The sequence below is a fragment of the Eutrema salsugineum genome, unplaced genomic scaffold (assembly GCF_000478725.1).
Source record: "Eutrema salsugineum unplaced genomic scaffold, Eutsalg1_0 scaffold_1, whole genome shotgun sequence".
NCBI lineage: Eukaryota > Viridiplantae > Streptophyta > Magnoliopsida > Brassicales > Brassicaceae > Eutrema > Eutrema salsugineum.
In genome coordinates, this window is record NW_006256909.1 from 6,982,122 (window position 1) to 7,003,146 (window position 21,025).

The following is a 21,025-nucleotide window of genomic DNA, read 5'->3' on the forward strand; positions in this document are numbered from 1 at the left end:
TCTTCGTCGGTATGAATTCAGATCCTAAGCCAGTCTCTTCCAGCTCCTTAGCCCCGTCTAGTCTGATCTTATTCGAATCCAATATGTTTCTTCTTCGTCTAGATTCTTCTGTACGCAATCTTGAATAACAATAGGTTTCATTTTGTCTGAATGCGATTACTATGATGAATATGAAATGCGATTTTGATCTGATGTTTCTTCTTCGACACGTCTTTTTCTGAATCGGAAATTCAAAATCATTTCACACTGAATTCTGGAAAAACAAAAATCCCTAAACAGAAATGTGATTGATGAAACGGATCTAACCGAAGAGAGGAATCAACAGAGGGAGTATATAACTACATATAGATATAAGTAATAAATCAAGAGTTTTTTTTTCAATTTTCATAGATTCAAATTTGTTCACTGGGCGTGGAAGTCTCGGAGGCTTCATTTTCAGATTTGGGTTTAGGCTCAAGACTGGCTGCTCGTCGGTTTCCGACATTCTCCATGAGCCTAACCAAATCAGACATCCTCGGCCTCTGGTCTGGTGCTTTGACAACACACGACATTGCAATCTGCAACATCTCCACCATCTCTTCCTCTATGTTCGTATACCTCAGAAGCTCGATGTCGAAAACTTCTGCAGTCCATTCCTCTCTCACTACCGAATGTACCCATCGAACCAAGTGGATTATCTCGTCTCCTGCAAAAATTCCCATTACAGAAATCATTAAACCGGATTCTAAAACCGTTGAAATGGTCTAATCTTTTCGAAATGTGAATTTACCTGCAGTAGTGTGAATTGGAGACTTTCCCGTGAGGAGTTCGAGCAGCACGACGCCGAAGCTGTAAACATCTGACAATTGAGAAGACTTCCTTGTGTCGGTTACTTCCGGTGCACGGTAACCAGCTTGCCTGGAGATCGGTGGAGCCAAGGGGCTCATTACTGCGGTTAATCCGAGATCAGATACACAGCCGTTACGCTCTGAATTCAAGAAAATGTTTGAAGATTTGATGTTCCCATGGACTAGTTTTCCATTGTTTTCTTCGTGGATTCGTGAGATCCCTTTAGCTGCGCCAATCGCGATCTTCATTCTGGTCTCCCAGTCCAAAGGAATCCGGTTTTCTCCTCTGTTCCCTGCAAGATCCAATGCCAAACCCATGAAAACTCTATGCTAAAATGTTGTAACTTTGACTACTGAGCCTAACTATGACGCATTAGATCAGAAACGGAAACGTACCGTGGAGCAAAGAAGCGACACTTCCAAGGCTGAAATAGTCATAAACCATAAGCTTCTCGTCTTTGGAGTAATAGTAAGCCTTTAGCTCCACAACATTTTCGTGCTTAATACCACCAATGATCTCCATCTGCTGCTCGAAATCGCGTTTCCCAGCCGCAACGTCCTTGAGCCGTTTCACAGCAACAGAAGTTGCATCCTCAAGAACCGCTTTGTAAGTAGTGCCAAACGTGCCTTTACCAAGAACCTCAGCAGAAGCTCTCAACAGATCCTCAAGATCAAAAGAGTAATTACATCCTTCGAAGAAAGATAAACGATTGTTCGCGTCTTCCATCCGCGACACGAATTTCTCCGGAGACATCCCGCCTTTCTTCTGCAGCTTGTTGTCCGAAATCATCCCATCACCGTGTCTTAGTTTCCTTCTCAAGTAACAAACAGCCAACACAAACGCCAAAGCAGAAACTGCTACAATGCATACAGCGATAACGAGCAGCAAGAAAAGTGTTTTCGATAGTCCTAAAAAGTGTGCTTTTGGTTTCTGACGAGTTGGGTCGCGAGGTGGCTGAGAGATGGAGAGGTCACGAGGAGGAATCACACGAATGCCTTCGTAAGACGACGATGGGAATCTTTGAAGCCAGTTTGGTATTGGTCCATTGAGATTGTTATTGGACAAATCAATGTGCTGCAGAGTAGAGAGGACACTCAGATCAGGAATATCACCAGAAAGCGAGTTGTTAGCGAGACTCAGCGACTGTAGACGCGTGAGACGAGACAGAGAATCCGACACTGTTCCATTGAATCCATTGTTTGAGAGATTCACACTAGTGAGATTCTTCCAAACAGAGAAATCCGAAGGCAAAGGACCCGAGAAATCGTTGTACTGAAGGTAAAGAAAGGCCAAGTCTTTAAGCTCGACGAAATCCGCCGGAAACTGGCCGGAGATTCTGTTGGATCTGAGGCTGAGAACTCTGAGAGCAGAGAGTCTGCTTATGGTGTTGGGAGGAATCTGACCGTTGAGACCAACGCCTGGTAATCTAACGGCGATGACTCGAGATCCGTCTTGGTTGCAAGTTACTCCGGTCCAGGTTTTGCAGACGGAAGAGCTCTCGTTCCAGTTCAGTGAACGAGTGGGACGCATGATGCTTAGAAACTCGAGCAATGCGCGTTTGTCTTGTACTGGATCTGCGTTTCCTCCATGGAAAAGCAAACCCAGAGAGAAGAAGATGCATAGACAAATCCTCCAAGCTTCCATTGGGATGAACAAAAACGAGCTGTTTTGTTTTGTTCTTTGTTTTTTTTTTAATCTGGAGCTGAAGAGAGAATCAAAAACCAATTATCTCAATTTGACATGATGATGATGAGACTATAAATGGGGAAACTTTAATCCAACTTTAATTTAAAATAAAAGGTACAAAAAAGCAAAAATCAGATTTATAGAAGACTGCGGAGAAAAGTAAAAGGAAGTTTAAATCCAGAAAATTAAAGAACAGGAGTGGGAGACAGAGAGAGAAAGAAGAGACCGTAGCTTCGAAAATGACGAAATGAAAGTCCTTTTTTTGTACATTTGAGCTTTAATTTAAACTCTTCGAATCAAAACCCTAGAATTTCTGGAGATTAAAGGTGGCAAAAAGTGGAACCCTAACTCTACTAAAGGGTTAAATTATTAAGATCTAGAGCTATAAATTAAACCAATTAGTACCTCGCTTTTCCAGATCTGAGCTTTAGAACTCTTTTTTTTTTCTTTCTCTAGTTTCGCGCGCCGTTTCTTCTCGAGAATCGATCAAGCTGCTATTTTAATAACAAGAAATCATAATCTCAGTTAGAACAAACTTAATCGATCAGAAATTAGGATTCATACATATACAGAACTTGATAATAGATATGGGAAGAAGAATCGAGGGTTTTATGAAAAAAAAAATTCCAGAAATGAGTCAAAATTAGAAACCCAGATATTTGGGGAAGAGGAAGAGATACTAACTCATAAATTACGCAGTGACGATAATGTGAAGAACCGGCTTAAGAACACCATTGAAGCACTGAAGTTAAGAGCTTGTGAGTTTTAATTCCAGCAACGGATATAATTTGTTTTTCCTCTTATTTTTGTTGGCATTAAAGTAGTGAAAATGACGAGGGAAGATACTGATGCGACATTTTTTTATTCGGTTACAGGCGGGTGACCGGTGAGCCTGTGAAAGCCGTACGTACCGGTTATTTAATACCGAACCGGGGACCATTGCCTTCTTGTATCTGGAATTTAGTTATGCCAGCTATCCTATGGTTATAACTTTGTTTGTTTGATTGATATTCGTTTTACAAAGTTGATAACCTCGCCATATAATTGATATTGTCTACAGTTGTAAAATAATTTTGTGAAACCGGTTTATTTTATGAACCGATGTATACTTAACCGGATGATATGACAAGAGATTAATTTGGTCAATGCTTACCAAAAGAAGAGAGAATACTAATTAATGATGTAAATCATATTTAACTTACCAAAATACATGAATTTACGTTTATATTTGTTTGTATAATTCACTTGTCATAATGAAGCTCCCCTTCAATGCAATGTCGATTTGTACCATTTTAATAATATATTTATTGTTGACATCAACGGTGAATTAAATATTGGACCGACCCAATTATAGAATTTATGGTGGATGATAATAAACCAATAATTTCAAACATTTCATGATTATTGTGATGATTTTATACCATCTTAGGCACTTAACCCGGTTGATTCCTTTTTCCTTTTCTCCCACATTGAGAGGCAATCAAAAGAGTATCAAAGGCCACTCAGTCACTCACCACTGAAGCCTTTAAATCTAGAAAGACTTTTCCTTTTTTCATTTTATCTGACTTACTTCTGTTTTTTTTTTCTTTCAAAAATGGTTAACCAGGAGAGAACGAGGAAATCTTAAATAATACTAAAATAGAAATGAAGATTTCACCCAAATAAAAAAAAAGATAAATACAAACTTCATATATGTAACATTATCTTCATACACAAGTTAAATCTCGCACAAAACTAGGATCTTGTCACTTCCTAAAAACGGGTGACCTTTTCAAATCCCAGGCTTGTTTTTAATATTTCGGATTTAATACCGAAGAATCACACACACTGTGATGTTCTATAGACTATACAGGAAAAAAATAAACCCAAAAGATACAAATAATAAGAGAGAGAGAAGAATCAATAAGTTTGAGATAACCGGTACCGGTTTTCAGGTCGAAAGGACAAGCGATAGAATCAATTTCCCGGTCCATTCTTCACCCGGTTTCAATGTGATGGGTTTCTCTATAGCTGCTCCATCAACACAAAGCATCTGTTTGTACTCTTCATCTCCCAAATCCGTCAATGCTTTAGCTTTCTTATCCCATGGATTCCAAACCACTGCAGCAACAATACCGATAATCTGAATCTGTTAAAACAGGATTCCCGGTTAAAAGAACAGTTAAAGGCTACTTACCGACATCAGGTAGACCTTCTTTCTTGATGAGAAATGTGCGTTTTCTCTCATGGTCGAAAACAGCAACCACGTCTTTAGAGTTTAGGTACACTCTATCGATCTCGGACTCAAAGGTTAATGCATCGCCTTGCTCTGTAAACCGCTCTTTATCGTGCAAGTTATCAAGATAGTCAAGAGTTTCCAGTCCTTCAACTCTTACTTCACTGATTAAAAAAACCAAAAAAAGGAAAGCATTGAGTTCTACGGTTTTATTGTGTGAACCCGTAGAGGGCTAGAGAAGCTTAAAGCTCGGTGTTTTAACCTGATATCGGAAATGGAGAAGTATGTGTGGTAAGCAATGGAAAAGCTGAAAGGCTTTGAATTGATGTTTCTGACTCGAGAGATCAGCGTTAGGTTCCCATCTAATGCCAATGAAACTCTGAGGTGAAACTCAAAGCTGAAACAAGAGCAAATAGCAATTAAGCTAACTGAAATGAGAATATAAAGGATCTCATCGAGGAATCACAGTAGAATATTTGGTCAGGTTTTGCAACCTGTGAGGCCAGATCCTAGTGTCTTCATCAGAGGACTTGAGTACCAAATCAACATATGCTTTGCCGGTTGAGTCAAATGAAGGTAAAGCTGGTGGGTTGTTTTCCACAAGCCACATCTTATTTCTTGCAAATCCGTGTTGCTCAAGCGATCCTCGAGTTCCAAACTTTTTTCACAAAATGAAATATAAGAAACGTGATCGAAACCTAGATAATATATGTCCAAGGTTATCCGAGGAAACTGTGTTACAATGTACCTGAGGAAAGCATATAGGGATTCCTCCTCGAACCGGATGGGGAGGCTTTGAGTTGGCCTGAAACAAGAGCATGAAGTTACACCAAATTTTATATGAAAAAAGAAGTTGCCTAATTGTTGAAAAGTAGGCAAAAATGTAGACCTTGGTGCTGGTGAATAACAATTCATCACCCTTCTCAGTCTTCCAAGAAAGAACTTGTCCTCCATGTAAACTGATCTGAACAAAGCATCATCCCAAAAATACAAAAAAAAACGTCAGCTCAATAAACAAAATGAAAATGTATGTGGACATATCACAAAAGCCATACTTTCCACGAACCAAAAACCTATTTATGAACCTTCAACCTTCAAGAATCAGAACAGTCGAACACGCTTATAACTCTCTGAACCTAAGAACCCAAAAACACAGACTTCCCCCAAAATCCAAACCTTTGGACCATTTCAAATGTATAGAAAGATGAATTCCAATTTTTCTAGTACCATAGAAGAGGTTGGAAGAGGAAAAACATCGAACAGTTAGTGGACAATCTTGAAAGTCAACATCTTATCCTCTATCACCAGAATCAAATTCCGAATCTTGCGTCGAAGAATCATCATAATTTTTTTTTTTTTGTGTAAACATCGGAGAAACAAAAGGGAAGAATAAAATATATCACCTTAACGGAAGCACCTTTAGGACTCTGAAGAAGAATCTGATTAGTTCCATTTTTATCCTTGACCAAGTCAACGATGGGTCTCTTCTCAGCACTGACTCCAGATGGTTCCTCCATTGTAAGCAACAAAAGATTTCAATCGAGAAACAAAAATAGAGACTTTGATTTTTTGTTTTTGTTTTCCCTTGCTTTGTCGCGTTTTTAAACAAAACAAAAAAAATTAGGCGAAGAAATCACAAGAAGTAAGCTTTCTTGTGGATCAACAAGAAACCCAAAGTTTTCTCGTGGAGACGAAACCGAAAACCCAACCACCACTTCAACTGCTAAGTCCTTTTCTTAAACCGATAAAGCTGCAACACACACACACAAAAAGAAAAGAAGGAAAAAAAAATCTAATGTGCAAAAAAGAGGATAAAGGGAGATCGCGATTAAGACAGACGTGAGGTTGAGATTGAAAACGGAAGATCTTGGAAATTTTTGAAAATCACTCGGAAGTCCATATATTAAAACACAAGATTTCCCGGGAAAAAAAAACCCCCCAATTTCCCGGGAAAAGTTAACGATTAGGAGCCTATAAATTAGGATTCGACCCAGATTAAATTACGTTTTCAATCAAGAACCTAGAAAGCAAACACACAACGTTTTTGACCCGGAGGAAGAATCTAAATTATTCGGATGATAAACAAGGGAAGAAAGAGATGTTCAGAGACAGAAGTCAGAAAAAATGGGCAATATGTAGAAAAAGTGCAAAGATTCAAAAGCATACAAATGGTATATTTTAAATGTTTTATTTTTTTGAAAGGGCATTGATTAACGTTTTCTGTAGAATTGACGATGATTAATCTTACGGAAATACTCTTATGATTCTATTATCGATCATGTATTAGAAATTTTAAATTAATTTTGATACATTAAACTAAATACAGAATATTGCTGCCCTTTTTCAATGAACCAATTTTTTTTAAAAAAATGTTATTATTTACTTTGAAAATGTGCATAAAAATAACGTAATTAGAAAATATTTTCGATTTTTTTTTTTTTGGTAAAATATTTTCGAAATTCAATTAGGTGACTTAAGAAATACCAAATATGATAACGTCACATGTAAAACTTGGTAAAAAAAAATCAAAACATGGGAAACCATTAAATCTTTCTTTATGAAGTGGTTCAGCATTCACTGGTCCTTATGTATTAATGTATGAACCAGTAAATGTCAAATTTTTGTTTGTCAACAACAGTGTCAAACAATTCTCCATCACTGTTAAATAGATTTTTGGTAGTTAAGTTTTCTCTTCAATATGGTTGGCTGAGATAATTATTTTTTTAAATGATTTTTTTTGGTGAAGAAATTTTTAAAATGATATCAAGTTGCAAAAAGAAAATGAAAACAAGGCAAATAAAAACAAAAACAAGAAGATGATGATGGGATGACAGCTGGTTATGATGATAGGAGTATGGGATGGGTAGATCTTGACATGCGACCATGATTAACGGAATTAACTACCTGTTCAGTTTCGGAGGGATTAAATATTATTTCTTCGTTAATTACCAATTAATTAGATTTTTATCAACAATTACTTAGTTTATATTATATTACAGTTCGCAATCCTATTTCAGGTGATGAAATACGTCAACTGTTTTTTTTTAAGCTCTTCGACCCATTCAGCAGATAAAAAAAACATGCATACTAGTACACTTGACAAATTAATCAAACGAAGAAGTCAGCACAGGCCCAATACTCCAAAATAGACCAAGACCAGGGCCATATATTTGAATTGTTACTAACTCGTGAATTGATACTTTGAAACATACAATATAGACATGTAGGAATTTATCTTACATTAGAAACTCAAAAAGAAATCCTTTTGTATGTGCTATATCGGAAATTTTCTAACAAGGTTTAAACCCTTCAAGACTTCAATTTCATGTAAGGGAGAAAGCAGCAACGACTACACCATGCTCAAGCTTGGATTTGGGTTGATAGGCCTTTTGTTCAATAACTAGCTCTTAAGATCCAAACCCTCGATGGATTAGATTTGATCTAGTCAAACGAAAATTCAATTATTTTCTTTCATATCGGACAACATTAAGTGACATAATGTTCTCCATATGCGCTAGTTCTAGCACACACAAAAACTAGGTTCATTAGCATTTGTTCCTTTCTTCGGTTAACTAGTTTCTTTGAAACCTAGAACCACCTGATTTTGTCAAAATTTATACAGCTAAGATTGATTTAAGTTTTTTTTTCTATGTAAAATCATATTGAAACATGAAAAATTAAGGTATTATCAAATTGTTCTTGTCTTTTATGCCGACCTGTGTGTTATATCCAATGCGTGACGCCCCTCTTCGACGTCGTTGGTCGTCCCATGCGTATTCTTTCTTCTTGCAATCATTAGTTTCTTTAATTATCTTAATTCTTGTGCAATCTTATAACTTGAAACTATTGAATAAGTATGCTGATAATTCACTTGATGCGTGTAGGACTCCTCTATAGATCTTTTGATATTTTTTTTAAAAAAAAAAGACACATAGGACAGAGATATCAGATGTGTATAATAAATTTTGGTAATGACAGTTTATGTATTGTTTGATTAATGAAAAATTTGGACCATAAAAAAGAAGAGAGATTTGTAGTTAATTTTGTCCCAAAACGCTTTCGTATAGGTACCGTATATATGGTCTTGGCCTTTGGGCTCTCTCGTTTGCTGATGTGGCCCAAAAACTAAATTTTTGTGTACGTTGCTTTGTCGTTACTCTATTACATTCGAAGACTGCATGCCGTTTTCTGTTTATGTTGTGGAAATTTGGAAGATATCATAATTTTGGAAGATATCGTATCAGAGTCTAGACTGTGCTCGGTGATGCAAAGGAGGAATATGCAGCTAATGCAAAGGTTCACGCCCCAGAAGTTATCGTGGACCAGCGAATTTTCCTTCATCAGCCACCTAAATAACATGACCCTCATAGTCTCCACTGGTATAAAATTTATCTTTCTGTACAATGTTTTTCATTGGACGAAAGTAACTTTAATCTAAAAGCAATAAAAGAAGAAACCAAAAAAAATGAAACTGTTTTCAATCTATATATGGGATTTAGTGCTGATGGAGATAAATTGTAATTAACTTATTTCAACCAAGAGGATTATGGATGTGGCTTCTAGCTTCTAATTATAGATAATAGATATAGTTATTTCGAAGTTTGGTTTATATCCTGTGATAAACTCCTAAAAAGTTAATTCGTTTTAGAAAATAGAACAGAGGAGCAATGTGTTAGCGTCTGATGATGGGAAGATACACTTGATGCATTCCGTATGCAGCTTCCGGAGGAAAGAAAAAGCTATTCCAAGAACCCATTTCAGAGTCTCTCTCTCTCTTTCTCTCTCTCATTTCTCTTCTTGTTTAATATAATTTGCAGATTCGTTGGTCATTGTTCGGTCAAGGTACTGAGAGAGAGACAGAAATGGTTCATACCGGTTTGTATTTTTGATTATTCGACCTGTGTGTGATTCTTTTGTACTCGGCGAGCAAACTTGTTTCTGTACCTTGTCTTTGGTGCGAACCCCAAATTCCTTTGTTTGTGACAATTATTAATGAATAATGTATCATATAGTCTTGTTTGTGATAGTAAATGTATACGAGTTATTTTTTTTTGGGACCAGTTTAGCAAACAGAGTTTTGCAAGTAAAACTTTATGCTTGAGATGGGATGTTAATGTGGATTCAAAGCTTTGCAACTTGGATTAAAGTAAGTGCTATTTATATTCTAAAGTAAGTGATGAATATAGAGTAAATTTCACTTTTGAGTTATAAGACCCAACCATTTATCCAAGAGACACGGTTTCAAATCCGGATTCGTACTCTGGTAGGGTTCTAGTTACAGTTGCAGATGGCATTTTACTTCCACTAACCCATCTGCTCTTAAACACTTCACCATCATTAGCTTCTTTCTCCATCATGACTTGTATCTTCTTTGCTAGTGAAACCCTTATCCCCATTGTACACGCAAGCCCTAGAAACCCTAGCACCATGAAACCTAATGCAAATCCCATTATCCACAACCACCACCAGGTCCGCCACGACTCAATCTTCTTCTTATCCTTCTCTAAGGGCTCGATCACCGAATAATCACCGTGGCTCGAACCATAACACACTCCCGGGAGAACCATTCGGCTTATATGAGCTGATTCATGGTCTTTGATCAGTGCATTGAACCTCACGCATCTTACTCTAGACATCATTTCCTCATCCCAGCCTTTAGATAAATCTTTAAATGAAATCTTTACAGGATTTTTCATCTTTAGACTGATCTCTTTGACGTTTCTTTGATCTGAAACGTCCAACACCCTAAATCCTAAGACAGAATCTATTAAACGATAACCGGATACGGTATACCAATGAGTAGACCAATTCCCTAGATTTTGGTACACAATAGCAACTCTCCTTGCAGGAGGAACCAAAACTGACTTTGCCGGAATAAGCACGTTGCTGAACTTGGCCCCGGAGATCCAGAGGCTCTTCCCGGTGAGACGGACGATGGAGACTTCGATGCCGGAGAGATTTTTGGGTAAAATAGCCCGGTATAGTGCACCGGTATGATGTTGACTGGTTAACGTCTTGAGGGCGGAATTCTCAAGAGTTTGAGACAAGGAATGTGGTAAAGTGACATTAAGGATTGATGTTGTGGAGTTGAAGTGGATGAGAGAGGATTGTGATGTAGAAGAAACTAAATTGGTGTATACCAAGAACACAACACAATAAGTGAGAGGCTTTGAGTTCATGTTTCTCTTTCGCGTTTTCTTCTTTTGTAGTTAGGGAAAACGTTCTGTAGAGTTAGAAATTGTGCAAGGAAGTGAGAAAGGCATGTAAATGTAGGGCCATAAGTAAATCATTGCAAGTAAGTATGATCTATTATATAGAGACCATATTATATATAAAACTCTGATGCAATGAATCGTATTATAATAGTTTGGATTGGTTTGGTTTGTAAATGACTTATGAAACGTAAAACTAATAATTCAGATTAAAACTCGGTTTTGTTTTTTTTCAGGTGACAAATTGGACTTGGACACTCTTAGTATGTAAACCTGCAATTTGTCTAATCCTTGTGATACTCGAGGATTTTTATACCTAAAATTGAAATTATATTTGTAAGTTTAGTTAGAAAGTTTCACGATTTAGTGAGGTAAAATGATGAGAAAGTAACGCATCCAAAGAAAATAAACATCAAAGAGTTGACTCTTTTTGTCTTTTGACTTTTGAGTAATCATGTTCATGCCGCTGATTGCGCTCTTTCTTCCCTTCCCTAAATCATTTTCTCTCTACTTTTCAAAACAAAAAAAAAATTCAACTATAATTTCCAATTTCTTAATCATCTTTTTTCTATTTTTGGTCAGAAGTTCACAACTAAACTTTCATGAAAAAATGGTTTAGGCTAAAACTATTCTAAAAATTTTACACAAACATTAATCACGCAATCTACGGATTCTATTTTCGAACATTTTATTTTTCTTTCTACGTCATATAGTACAGATTAGAATATTCTTCTATACAAAATTAAAGCTTCCAACATATATTGGTGGTAGATAATAGATATTGACAAAAAAAAAATGTAACAAAATAGATGGTATTATAAAATTTTTCGTCACTGTGGTTACTGGTTAATAAAGCTGATCACATACAATAACCAAAAAATTAAAATCCAATAAAGGCCAATAAAACTTACACAGACCAATAATAATATTACAAAATAAAGGCTACTTAAAATCCATTACAAAAATAAAACTTACACAGACCAATAAATTAAGGCTACAAGTGATAATATTGAGCTTATGCTTATAAGGGCCACCTCTATAATAATGGGCCTGAATAAGCCCAAAATAAACGCATTTGATATTTTGAAGTTTTATCTGGTCAATTGATTTTTTATGATGATTAAGTCATTTATATTTTATAAAATGAAAATTAAATTCCCTGCTTTTTTCCAAACTCTCAACACCTGGATTGCTTTCACCCCACACCTGAAAAGCAAATTATAAAATTTTTAATCGAGACAATTCTTCAAAAGTCAATAATAACGATTCTGGATTTTTGTTGGAAGAAAACTTGATTACTATTGGTACAATCCGTAGTATTAAATCTTTAATTTGATTTTTAATTATTCATTCCAGGGGAATTTTTTTTTTCTTTTGGTTGTATGAAAGTGTAATTTTATTCAATATTTATTACAGATTCTTTCATATTGAAGAATATCAATCACAGGGAATCAAAACGCAATTTTTTTCATTCAGTTGAATTTCATCTCGGTTTTTCTTTTTTAGTTTGAAAGTAGATTGTATAGGTTATTAAAGTGTATAAAATGTAAATATTGATAAAAAAAAAACGTAGAAATATAAGTTACTGAGTGGTCATATCAAGTGATGGGGGAAAAGTATGAGGATTCACTCTTTTGGAATAAAATAGCAATGAAATAAATGAAACAGGTAGGAGAGAGAGTGTCTGCTTAGCCATGAGTTGTGTTTCCATTTCACCGCAACAAAAAGGTATTCACGTCCTATACCCAAATTGAAATACCTTCAACCTATTTCCCAAAACAATTATGTTTCTTTACGTGTTTGGTGATGTTAATAGTGATCTTGTTCTCATTAAAAAAAAAAAACAAAAATAATATAAATAATAGTGATCTTGTTCATAATAACTTCATATGTGGTTGCTGCAACAAAAACAACAATTTTCAGGCCACGTCCTCGAGAACAATGTTAGTGAAAGGTTTTGTGTTGAACTGTTGATAAATAACTTAACTTTGTTTATCCACACCTTCTCTGTTTTTTAACCAATTATATATGATTTGATAGGTGTTTGGTTCTTTAATATAATTATAAATAATGAACTCATTTAACACTATCAAAATGTTCTATATTAGCTAATATTTTTTTTACTTATTTTATTATACATAACTCTAATTTCAGTGATAAAGATTTGTAAATTTATACTGTTTTGATGTATACGTTTCAGTGATATATATTTTATGGTCTGATCTTAAGATTCAATGAGCTGTAAAAATTATACAGTTATTAAAGGCCACAATTTTCTAAAATTTAATAAATCTCTTAATGTGTTGGCACTGTAAAATTATATTTTTAGTATTTAACTATTTATGTGAGAGTTTAGATAATTCTTCAAATATGTTCATATCTAACTAACTAAATATGGTGAATTTAAAGAGAAAAATAACATTCTTGAGATAAAACAAAAAGAAAAAAAATTAATAGAGAAATCGTTGTTATCATGAAATGAAAGTTCGAGTGGAACTTTTGTTAGGAGAGAATATTTTACCAGATAATCCTTCGTAACATTTAAACACCAATAATTTTAACTTTGAAGTATCATGCTGTCAGAGAGTTTTACAAAAAAAAAAAAAAAAAAATCAGACTTTTTTTCCTTTTCTGAGACGGGATCTGATATGATGATGAGAAGACTACAAGAGGACTGAAGCAAGTAACAAGAGACCCATGGAATCTCTGCAGTTTTGTTTCCCACTTCTGTTTTATATCAATTGAATTATACATATTTATTTATTTTGAAAGACTTTAAAATCCCATATATAAATTGCAGAAGATACATTAAGACAGCTGTAACAGAACAGAGTCAAATCATCATGGGACAACCCTATATGACCAACGAAGGCATTATGATCCTTTTGTCTCTCTTTCAATTACCTTATAAACCTTATGAATGTCATAACTAATATCTATGTTTGTTTTGTATTACTTTTATTTTATAGCGAAGGTTTAGATAAACATAGCACATTTGTTCAAAAGAAAAAAAAAGACAAACATAGCACATTCAACTTTTCTGACTCCAAGTAATTCTATATGTACCAAGATTGGTCCATGCACTTGGTTGACTAGGTTTGAGTAGTAGAAAGATGTTTTTGGATCTCAGTTAAAAATGATGCGGTTAAATGAAATATATATAATAGTAATAAATTAACGATACGATAAGAACTATTAATTAAATAATGATTGTACTTAGCAATCTCTTAGCCGTTTCTAATTGTGCTTGATATACAAAAAATAAATAAAAAGGGGTTGGAAAAGAACACAAATAAGAAATTTGAAAGAGTTTTAGAAAGATTATTGTACAGATGACTTGTTTATCTCTATTGTTGGTTTTTATATATTCGTTAAATTATAGACATTTCTTTCAACAAAATACATTATGTAGATCTAAACCTAGATTGTGACACATAGACATTGACCTCACATTACACAAAATACAGACATTACTACTACATATGTATTAGGGTTGGTCAAATGTTCATGTTTAAATTTTTGCCATTTTAGACTGGTAATATGTTTGGCAACAAAAATCTTGTCAGTCGCGAAAATAGAGTTATTAATTAAATCACATTCATTATCAAAAAAGCATTGCTGTTTTCTTTAACCAATTTTCCAAACCAATCATACCAGCTGTTACACCAATTAGCAACAGTATGAACGGTTGGTTTCCAACCACGTTCGTAGATTACCAATAATACTTTATATGGTAAATTTGAAGAACAAAAAAAAATCTAATTGAAAGAACAAACAAAAAAATCGTACTATAAGAAATGATGGTAGGAGAAGAAAGAGTGGCATGAGACTAGATGTGCCGATGGACAGATGAGAAAAAAGTTTGATTAGACTAATTTTTTTTCTTTGTTAAAGTTGTGACACAAAAACAAGCTTGCAGGTTTATTTTTGCAAGTAATATCCTCCATTATTACTATAAATTTCACTTTTGGCTCACCACCGAGAATCTGATGTGATGATATTCCCATATTTCCCATTTCTATTTCTTTTATGAAGTTAAGATTTCATTTATAATAATTCAAATTCATCAATTCGCGTGTTGCGTAGTGGCCATACAGGTCGGGTCGAGTAAGTTTGATTTGGGGTCAAATTTGTCACGTGAATGAAGTTGTTGGTGATGGTTTTGACGAATTATTTTCTATATGAATACTATACCGTCGAACAATGGAGATATTTTAAAATCAAAGCTACTCTATTACTAAACAACCAAATGTTTTAAGGAATTCCAACGATTTGCTAAAACATGCATAGTTCGAAGCACAGGCAGAAGAAGATGTGACTTTAGGTTTCAGAGTTTTAGGACAAATTTTTACTAGTAAATTTTGTTTTTGATATTTTTTACCCAAAAAAAATAAATTACTAAAAAATCGTAGTATTTTAATCCAGCGTTATACTTCTGGAAACGTTAAATCGGTCTTGTGCAAGTAATGATGATGAACATAGAGTTAAGATCAAACTAAATTTCATTAAGAAATTTTCTTCTTTCATTGTAAAATCCTTAGTGCAATTTAATTTTATTAGAATGCCTCCCCAGCCAACGTCCCAATTTATCGGTTAAATTGAAATGATGATGTCTATATCTCTTGAAGAAATGATCGGTTATCGCGTTTAAAAAAATTAAACTAGAGTAAATTCTAAAAGCGTGACTTTATGGGGTATAATCAAAACTCAAAAGCAAAAGGGTTACCTTATGTGTCTATATATTCCAACAGGGAGACATATTTTATATCACTAGGTATGATTTTCAATGAGACGAGCAATTCCTTAAATTGATGCGTAATGAAATCGACATTATTACATCAAACTACATATACCCTACAACGAATAATATGGCAGCACAGCACTGTTACACTAAACTACGTATATTTGTTTTACCCTTAGGCTTCTTTTCATGTAGATATAAGACATTAACTAATAGCAGCCTGGGTCATTAATCTGTATAGACTTTGGTGTTAAACGATATAATTACTTTTTCACGTTGAACGTAAGATTTTCATGTTTTGTTTTGATAAGAAAAATTTCATATATATATATTATTTTCCGAACAAATATATACATAAATTTATATTCTTCTTATCATAAAACTGAAATCTTGGCCATGCATATAGATTTTGTGATAGAGAGCCATTATACACACCATCCCAGACTTTTACAACAACGGTTAATTTGTAAGATACCTTTTCTTATACCAATCCTCAATCGTTACGGATACACTGACTTAATTATATGCACATCATCGAATATACAAAGTTACACATGGAAAATCGACGAGCATAATCCCCTTCCGCATCAGTTTTTCCGGTTCTTCGTCTCTTTAGCATCTAAAACATACTCAACCCTCAAGGAGAATTCGCTTCTTTTCCATTAGACAACACGACAAAACAGATATAAAATTAATGAACTTTATTATAACTTTTTATCACATGGTAAAACCTTCTACAATTTGTTTTGTTCTGATATCAAGAAATTGTACTTCATGTTTATATTGTTTTCTCATATTAGAAAAGGGAATGTGAACATGGTATATTGATATCATATGATATAAAAAAAAACAAAAAGATGAATGGAGAGAGAACAACACGAAGAACTACCTGCAGATATAACCAAAAAAATACCATTAGAAGAGAGGAATTAATTGGTTTGATAAAATACAATTATTGCTGGTTCAAATATATAAAATGAAAGAACAAAATGCTAAAAGAAGTGAAATGTGACAGAAAACTCAGACCGACATCGACACGTAGATGTGAATGTAACATGTGACCGTAACCCTTGTTACCAAAAAAAAAGAAACGTGAACATAGGAAAAATTGTTCGAAATAATAATTGTGAAAACAATTTGGCATAAAGTTTGTGACTGCGAAGATTCAGTAACTTATCAAGTGTTATTTAATTATAAATATATAGCGGAAACAGATTTGCACATACGCAATGGAGATAAAAAGTAATTCCAACTTCCAAAGACTAGAATAGCAGAGACCGAAGCGCTTTAACAATATGAAAATATAAATGCCAAAAATATAAAAAGACTAAAGAATGTTATTAAAGAGAGAGGACCATAATTGGGAAGTGTAAAATAAATGAAAATTATGGGAACTTGTTGCTGCAGCATTAACTCTTCAAGCCCCAAGAGATAACAAAGCTAATAAGTTTGTCGTCGAGCTTTACCTTTTTTCTTCCTTTTATACAAATAATGTTCGATAACACTAAACCCTAGCCATCCAACTAATAGACAAAACCCTACTTGTAATTTACAACCGCAAATTCCCAGAGAACAGAGTAACTACGAGAGAGAGATGGAGATTCAAATTAAAAAGAAAAACTTATATATAATGAATACACAAAAGCTACCTAATCTGTATATATATATATATAAATATGTCTTCATTAAATTAATGGTCGTGGAATAGAAAAAGGAAAACCTAATTTGATCGCTAGGGCTTATCAGAGTAAAGATGGTTAACCTTCAAAAGATGACTAATTAACCGGGGAGATAATTAAAAGATTAAATACGCCAACAGAGAGTTAAGAGATACCAGATTTAAATTCCACAATTTGGTCATGTTCTTCTTCACGTATTCATGACGATGTCTGAATTATAGAGAAACCCAAAATATAAAATGTTAATTTTACCAGACATTTACATACCAATAACTCTATGACGATATGTAAAGTAAGCAAGGCATGTTTTTATGCAGGGAAGATTGAAAATTCAAGATTAATCAAGAAAATTGGAATACCAAAAAGAGAGGGAGCTCCCTTCAGTCCAATCAGAGAGAATCAATGACCCAATTTGTCTACCGCATCATTCATTCATTTAACAAGTCTAGCTCGAATTCTTGGTGACTCGGTATTTGGATGAATGAGTCGGAAGCTAATTGGATCATATCACGACCTATGAATGGACTCAAGGAAGCTCTCTACAAATGTATTCCTACCACATCAACCCAAATATAGTGATTACAGATGCTGTTCTCACTGTAGACTACATTTACGTTTTTGTATGTTTGTGTGTATATGTACTCTATATATTCACGGATCGAGAACACTAGCAAGCGAGAAATCATGATTTTTGAAGAATATGCAGGAAGATTTGAAAGAAAAGAAAGAAACCCTAGATCTCGTCTAAAGGTTAAAGTAGTTCTAGCTGAAACTTTTGACAACAATAATTCGTATGTATGTAAGATGGAGAATGGGAGAGAAATAAGAGAGTTCGGAACAAAAGAAATCTGAGGATTAGAGAGATAGCGAGAGACGATGGTATGTATGTATGCATATACTGTATGGAGAGAGTTGATGAGAGAGATAAAGAGTTTGAACAAATGAAGATTTGATGGAGGGAGAGAGAGAGAGAGAGACGTAGAAAATAGATGGTGGGATGCGAGGTAATACACAATGGTTACAAGTATGTAAAAGTAGTGATGGGTTTTTATAAGCTTCACATTTTGAACTTTTCTGGTAATTTTTGGAGGAAAAAAATAAGGACAAATTTTCTAATTGATTACTCTATATATTTTAGGGATATTTTTCTTAACTTCATTGGTACGTGTGGACTTGGTACACAAATGAAGATAATGTAGAAAACTGGCAATTATTTAATGTCTAGAGGCTTAGACCGAGTATTTCCCTGTACTCGTCTACGAACTTTTATACCTATATAAACTATAAAATACTTCTTAGTCCTTTTTTCTTCTTCTTTGTGGCTTATATAATTGTTCATCAACATATGCTATCATATGCTATCAATCCCATCATTTGGTGTTCAAATCATATACTATCAATCCATGAAAAAATTCTTCAAAATCTATCGTTAGTAATTTGAATATTTGTAAATGAACGCTGCACCCTTATGTAGATTAATTGTTCATCAACATCTCCACCGTTCATAATCACCTTTTCACCAATTTTCTTCATGTTTGTGATCCTTTGCCCATAAGGGATACTCTCCATTATTGTAGAAGCCATATGCCGTATCTGCATGAATCTTGTCTTTAGTTTACTTTTGTCTTTCTATATCATTTCGTGCAGCGGTTAGCTTTTGTTTCAATTTGTTACTGATTTTCTTCAGTTGCTTCATTGTTTTGCACCCAAGCTGATAAATCCATGTATAAAGGCTCTCCTAAGTCCTACCCCATGAGAAACAACCTTCTAGATGAAACAGAATTCAATGGGTTCCTTTGTTCTGAAGTTTATTACAAACACAGAAGTCCTAACAATATTCTGTAGAGTTGGATACAATAATAATTCAAAGGCACAAATCGAAAATCAATAGCAAATCAGGAATCCACAGACACACTCAAAGAAACGAATGAGGGAATCCACTCAAAAGTAACACTTCACACCATTTTACAGTCGATGGTTTGCTTGTCATCTCAGTTCTTCACTGTAGTCACATGTTTCAGAAGCATTTCCACAACATCTTTAGAAATTCTTGAAGCCTCGTTCTTCAATTGATCGATTTTGGCATCAGTCTCCTGCTCAAGCCTCTTCACGTTTGCACCTGAATCTCCACTGGTCTGTTTTCCAAGTCATGTTTTCTCATCAATAACAAGTGTTTAAAGGGACCAGGATATATAAAATAATCAACTATTTTTTTTGTTTTGTTGCTTGTACTTTTACCTCTTGGAGTTTCCTCTGGAATCCATGCTCTGTACTGGTTTTGTGCTCAGCAATCTCTGTTTCAGCCTCTTCCTTGGCTTGCTTCAGTCTTGCCATTTTTGCTGAAAACCAAAAACAATTTGCAGCAATTCTGAAGCTCAATTACTGCCAACCCGTAAAATTCCTCGAATTATGTTACTTCAATCCACAATGAACTCTAATTTCTAATCAAATGATAGAGATGGATTCTAACACTATATCATTACAGTTTGATGCCTTTAGCACATTCACCATACACGAAGAACTCTGGCTCTTTGCATCAAGACATACGTGTAAAAACCGAAAGAGATACAATAACATGTAATGAGTAGTAAAGCAATCAAATGTAAATCCCTAAGTGATTCTAGAGTTTCAGATGTATCAAAGAATAAGAAGTAGAGCTTGTCAGTACCGGTCCTAGCGGCATTGACAATCTGTTGAGCTTCGTGTTCAGCAGCAAGCAGTTGCTGGATCCCTCCATGGTTACTGGTTGATTCCATGTTTTCTTCAAAACACCAAAAACCTGTTTGCCAAGAACAGCACAAATCATCGGATCAAGCTCTGTGAATTTACATAAATTGTGTGAGAAATCAGACAATAAAAATGCAAACTTTCAGCAAAGTTTACGCATTTTCAAAACAAACTACACAAACACATTAATCTGAAACGGTGATCGGATCGAGCATGAGATGCTATTACCCTATTGCTTAGTAAATCGATAAATTTTTCAAAGATCAAATCACAATTTCACAAAGTGTTCGAAGAAGTCAAATCGGGATCTATCAACCACATTCCATAACCGCAATTCAGCATTCAGAATCAAAACAAGTATTTTTTCGAACTAAAATGAGATCTAGAATCCCAAATAATGCAAACTGGTTGAAATGTGAACAATTCATCATTCAGCGAATTTATCTGAATACGATCTTTAAAACACGGGGTACAACATTTCAGGAAACATCTGTAATAATTCCCTCGATTGCAAACCCAGAATCTACGGGAGAGAGAGGAGAAAATATACCTGCTTCGGCGAAATCGGAGAAGACGAGAGATTGATGATTAAGGAACGTTTTAGATCATATTGAAATTGTTGTTGATTATTACAGAAGAAAAGAGATCAGATGATTTCCCACAATAAAATGAGCCTGACGAAGCCCAATATAGTCTTCACATGTCAGGCCCATTAACAAATAAATTAAATGGGCTCTGAAACTATGCAAGCGCATTCGCATTCTCTGATCATTCTTTCTTGTAACTCACATTCGTCTTGTATTTCCTCTATTCAAACTACATTCGATTCTTATGTATAGTGAATAATGCGAGAAAAAATCTAGCAAAGATGTACTTGAGTTCTCACATCAAAAACTCAAAGAACTCGTAAACTAGTACGTGTCATTTAGCATTTCTA

General features: G+C 34.6%; 4 protein-coding genes across 5 annotated transcripts; all 4 read right to left on the bottom strand.

Moving 5' to 3' along the window:
* Positions 1-225: 225 nt before the first annotated feature.
* On the bottom strand, positions 226-3,315 carry LOC18030831 (probable inactive receptor kinase At4g23740). 2 transcript variants are annotated; one of them, XM_006413459.2, is made up of 5 exons: positions 3,199-3,315; positions 2,920-3,005; positions 1,224-2,530; positions 770-1,120; positions 226-685 (listed from the first exon to the last, which is right to left on the bottom strand). In XM_006413459.2, exons 3-5 carry the CDS (start codon positions 2,470-2,472, stop codon positions 393-395), a joined length of 1,893 nt encoding a protein of 630 aa, XP_006413522.1. In that variant the 5' UTR covers positions 2,473-2,530; positions 2,920-3,005; positions 3,199-3,315; the 3' UTR covers positions 226-392. The 2 variants fall into 2 exon arrangements, with proteins under 2 accessions (XP_006413522.1, XP_024005416.1); XM_024149648.1 differs by having other exon boundaries at positions 2,920-3,008; positions 3,199-3,287.
* An 870-nt stretch (positions 3,316-4,185) lies between these two features.
* On the bottom strand, positions 4,186-6,838 carry LOC18030832 (putative glucose-6-phosphate 1-epimerase). Its single transcript, XM_006413460.2, has 7 exons — positions 6,133-6,838; positions 5,619-5,693; positions 5,478-5,534; positions 5,224-5,387; positions 4,992-5,126; positions 4,691-4,893; positions 4,186-4,614 (listed from the first exon to the last, which is right to left on the bottom strand). The coding sequence occupies exons 1-7, from the start codon at positions 6,244-6,246 to the stop codon at positions 4,445-4,447; spliced, it is 918 nt and encodes a 305-aa protein (XP_006413523.1). The 5' UTR covers positions 6,247-6,838; the 3' UTR covers positions 4,186-4,444.
* A 3,113-nt stretch (positions 6,839-9,951) lies between these two features.
* Positions 9,952-10,908, bottom strand: LOC18030833. Its single transcript, XM_006413461.1, has one exon. The coding sequence runs from the start codon at positions 10,906-10,908 to the stop codon at positions 9,952-9,954; it is 957 nt and encodes a 318-aa protein (XP_006413524.1).
* An 8,221-nt stretch (positions 10,909-19,129) lies between these two features.
* LOC18030869 (V-type proton ATPase subunit G2) lies at positions 19,130-20,740 on the bottom strand. The gene is made up of 4 exons (XM_006413462.2): positions 20,639-20,740; positions 20,030-20,140; positions 19,600-19,700; positions 19,130-19,496 (listed from the first exon to the last, which is right to left on the bottom strand). Exons 2-4 carry the CDS (start codon positions 20,115-20,117, stop codon positions 19,353-19,355), a joined length of 333 nt encoding a protein of 110 aa, XP_006413525.1. The 5' UTR covers positions 20,118-20,140; positions 20,639-20,740; the 3' UTR covers positions 19,130-19,352.
* Positions 20,741-21,025: the final 285 nt, after the last annotated feature.